This window comes from Austrofundulus limnaeus, unplaced genomic scaffold (genome assembly GCF_001266775.1).
Source record: "Austrofundulus limnaeus strain Quisiro unplaced genomic scaffold, Austrofundulus_limnaeus-1.0 Scaffold36, whole genome shotgun sequence".
Taxonomy (NCBI): domain Eukaryota; kingdom Metazoa; phylum Chordata; class Actinopteri; order Cyprinodontiformes; family Rivulidae; genus Austrofundulus; species Austrofundulus limnaeus.
The window spans coordinates 2,254,994-2,259,116 of NW_013952438.1; the positions used below are offsets into that span (position 1 = coordinate 2,254,994).

General features: G+C 34.3%; 1 protein-coding gene across 5 annotated transcripts in view; it reads right to left on the reverse strand.

Annotated features, from left to right (window-relative positions):
- The window catches only part of garnl3 (GTPase activating Rap/RanGAP domain like 3), a gene marked incomplete in the record, with an annotated part of 108,791 nt that overhangs the window by 83,092 nt on the left and 21,576 nt on the right, over window positions 1–4,123 (reverse strand). Inside the window, 1 exon segment of one of the 5 annotated variants that reach the window (XM_014006597.1) lies at window positions 1,840–2,131. Within the exon segment in view, the coding sequence (XP_013862051.1) occupies window positions 1,840–1,889 (50 nt within the window). 5 annotated transcript variants of the gene reach the window in all.

Below are 4,123 nucleotides of genomic sequence, written 5' to 3' on the forward strand. Positions count from 1 at the left end.
GATTCATACATTTATAAATGTCATAGTTTATAAACTAAATATTTAACTTACAAATTAAATATTTAGTTAACAAGCTAAATATTTAATTTGTGACTTAAATATCTAGTTTTGAGCTAAACATTTAGCTTGTAACTTAAATATTTAGCTAACTACCTAAATATTTAATTTGCCAGCTAAATATTTAACTTGCCGGCTAAATATTTAACTTGCTAGCTAAATATTTAAGTTAAACATTTAGGTTGCAACTTAAATATCGGCTAGCAAGTTAAATATTTAGCTAGCAACCTAAATATTTAGGTTGAAACTTAAATATTTAGCTGGCAAGTTAAATATTTAGGTAGCTAGCTAAATGTTTAAGTTAAATATTAAGATAGCTAGCTAAATATTTAAGTTACAAGCTAAATATTTTGGTTGCGACTTAAATATTTAGCTAGCAAGTTGAATATATTTAACTTGCTAGCTAAATGTTTAAGTTAAATATTTAGGTAGCTAGCTAAATATTTAAGTTACGAGCTAAATATTTAACTCAAAACTAAATATTTAAATCACACGTTAAATATGTAGCTTGTTAACTAAATATCTAAATTGTAAGTTAGTAAATTATACGTTTATTTAGTTTATAAACTATGAAATTTATAAATGTATCAATCAAATGGTGAAAAACTGACTTTGAAAAATAAATCTGTTCTTTTTTTTCTTATAAAAGGCTAAATAAAACAAAAATATTGGTGGTGATTTTTGACTGTGTAACTTTACAAACGGCACCCCATTTGTTGTGCCTGATTTCATACATTAGTAACTGTAAAAAGGAGAGTAATGTTTCTGAAACTGAGTCAGTTGTAGATGCACATCAGAGGATTACTTCCTCAGAGTTTTATTCAATTGGTCCAGTGTTTCATGAGATATTAACTGTACAAACACACACAAATACAAACCTTAGCCTTTGAGAGATAATCTACACATGGACCATTATGACATTTTAAATCCTGGATTTATTTTAATGTGGCACAATTTGTTTTAGAAAAAAAGTCCACTTATGAAACATTAGGCAGCAATTAATTGTTAACAACCTTTCCACAGAAGCTCATTTAAAATTGTTTGAAATATCCCTTTAAATGTTTCATCACAGCTGCTTGGTGTTCAGAGCATGCTGACCCTCTAGCTCATGAAGTATTCACAAAAACCTTGGTTTAAAAAATATCATAAAACCTGAGAGACAGACACAGACGATGATGATGAAGGAACATTTAGAACTCCACACACAAGTATGAGTGTGAGTCTTTCCTGATGCCTCTCTGTGTGTTTTACTACTTTAACAGGAGGGAAAGCTGCAGTGGTGACATTATCAGCTCCTAGAAGGACCACAGTTCAACTCAGCTGCACATTTTCAGCCTGATGCTGATGTCCCCCTACCACACACACACACACACACATGCACTTTACCTTGAACTGCAAAGCATGACATGAATAATTCAGAGCTTTCCATGTTGTCCAAACAGCAGCTCATTTAACGAACAGTTCCTATAATAAAGCTGAGGATCAAACCGGCGCTGTGGTTGAATTAAAAAGCTGTAAAGCAGTTTGTTTTAAACTACAGACTCGTGGCTTCACAGTTTGATCCAGCTTCTCATGCATAGACATTAACATTTCAAGAACTCCCTCTCTTTCTATATAAAAATGACATGAAACCGGATAAAAACTGAGTTCCTGGAGGCACTTTGTGCAGGTGTTGTCTGACCTGCAATAGCATGCTGCAGGGATGGCAGAGCAACAGAAGAGAGAGGCATTCAACAGATGAGTACATGCGTTCACACAGGTATGAGCAGGCTTTTAGGTTACCGCTGGTTGAAAGTCAACAGTTTGTTAGAGGCTGGATCCACACTGTTCATGTCCCCATGCGATGTCAGTCCAAAAACAAGAAGAAGCCGGCGGGTTTCCTCCCTCTCCTCTCCTCTCCTCTGCCTCCTTTCTCCCCCGGCGTTAACAGATCAGGCTCATCGCTGCTGCGCAAACTCCCACAGCTGATCACAAGCTGGCTGCTGGTGCGACTCCTCACCGCACACTCACTGCATGATGAGGATGAACAGCTCTGTCACAGGAGCTACTGTCTTATCTTTTCCCCCTTTCTTTCCTCCTGCTCACTCACTCACTCACTCACTCACTCACTCACTCACTCACTCACTCACTCACTCACTCACTCACTCACTCACTCACTCACTCACTCACTCACTCNCTCACTCACTCACTCACTCACTCACTCACTCACTCACTCACTCACTCACTCACTCACTCACTCACTCACTCACTCACTCACTCACTCACTCACATCAGTGGTGCGTTTCAGTTTTGTTTCCTTTCTTTTCAGCCGGAGGCTCTTCAGAACAACAAAATCCCTTTCAAAACATATTTTACTGTTTTGTTAAATCTTTTTCCCTCATGTAACAACTGGTTGAAAAAATATTTTTGATTGAAATTTTTTTTTTTTTTTGGATTGAAGATGCTTTTTGTTTGATTGAAWAATAAAAACACAAATTTACCTCCATAACTTCTGCCTTTATCCATTCAAACATCAAACCTCTCAACTCATTGGAAACATTTCAGCTGTGACTTTTGGATTTTCTGACTTTTATGCATTTCAAAAATATATTTTTGTATAAAAGAATCACAATAGAAATACACTGAGATCTCTCAATTCTTTATTTGCTCTGGATTTGTATTTTTATGCTACTTATAGGTATTTCGCTACTTCATTTTTTTTTTTTTGCAAATGCTTGTTGTTTTAACACTTTAGCTAATGTGTTGCTACTTTTATCTGATGATTTCCCACCACATTTAGATAAAATTTTGGTGCTTTTACTCGAGGTTTGACCTTTTAGCAAATGTTTAGCTGCTTTTTGCTAAAAGCTACTTTGCTATGTTCAACGTTTAGCTGACATCTTGCTATTTTTAGCTTTTAGCCTGTATTTTGCTGCCTTTAGGTTATAGCTAACAGCTTTTTTAGATGGCTTTTATTAATCTAGCTTTAACTTTTTGTGGTTTTTATGTTTCAGATTATTACTATAGATTATTTGGAACTTTTCCTTTTCTAACTTCTGGTGTTTTGCTGCTTTTAGCTATTTTTTCTACTTTTAACTATTGTTTTCCAATTTTTTTACTTTTAAACAAGTGTTTTTATTGCTTTTGGTTAAAATTTTGCTTCTTTCAGTTTTTTGAGAGGAGTCATCTTCCTTTAGAGTTTTTCGCTTACATTTAGTTATTTACAGGTTTTAGCCAACATTTTGTTATTTTTAACTAGTATTTTAGTATGCCAACTTTAACTTTTGGCAGATTTTATATTTTAGGATATTATCATGGGTTATTGTGAAGTTTTCATGTACTGTTTTGCTGTTTTAGCTAATGTTTTGTAGATTTTAGCTTTCTAGTGTTTTTATTTTGATTAGCATTTTGCTTTGTTCAGCAATTGGTTTGTTATTGGAACATTGATTTTTGATAATGTTTATCTACTTTTAGAGTTTTTATAATTTAGGCACTTGGATAAATGTGCTGCTTGACCCCGGCAGTGTGTGGGTCCGATTTTTGTGATTTTTTAAATTTTATTTTATTTTATTTTTGCTTATTTACATGCTTAGCCCCCCTTTTCATTAAAAAAATTATCTTAATGTTTTATGCAGTTTGTTTTCTGCTTTGGTTTGAAAATTTGTTACAAAAGTGTAAGCTGCACTGTCTACAGAAATCTGAAATTTTTTCATAGTATAATGGAAGTCAATGGATCAGTGGTTCTTAACCTGGGTTTGATCAAACCCTAGGTGTTCGATGAGCTGGTCTCAGGGGTTCTGTGGAGCCTCTGCTGCGGAAATAAAGACACACTTGTGCAAAGTCGTGATGACACGCCCCACTTGGCCATCACTTGCTGCAGAGGATCATGTGAGATTGCCTGGCCAATCAGTGCTGGCCCCCCAAAAAAAGTATTTTGTGGATTCAAAACGACAAAAAACAAGTTAACTTTAAAATGAACTAATAAAAAAGTTATTAAAAATGTTAAATTCTTCAAAAAATCCCAGTTTATTTTTTATTAGTAAAATAGTAAAAAATATTTTTTGGGGGCTGAAATTTCTTATGGGGG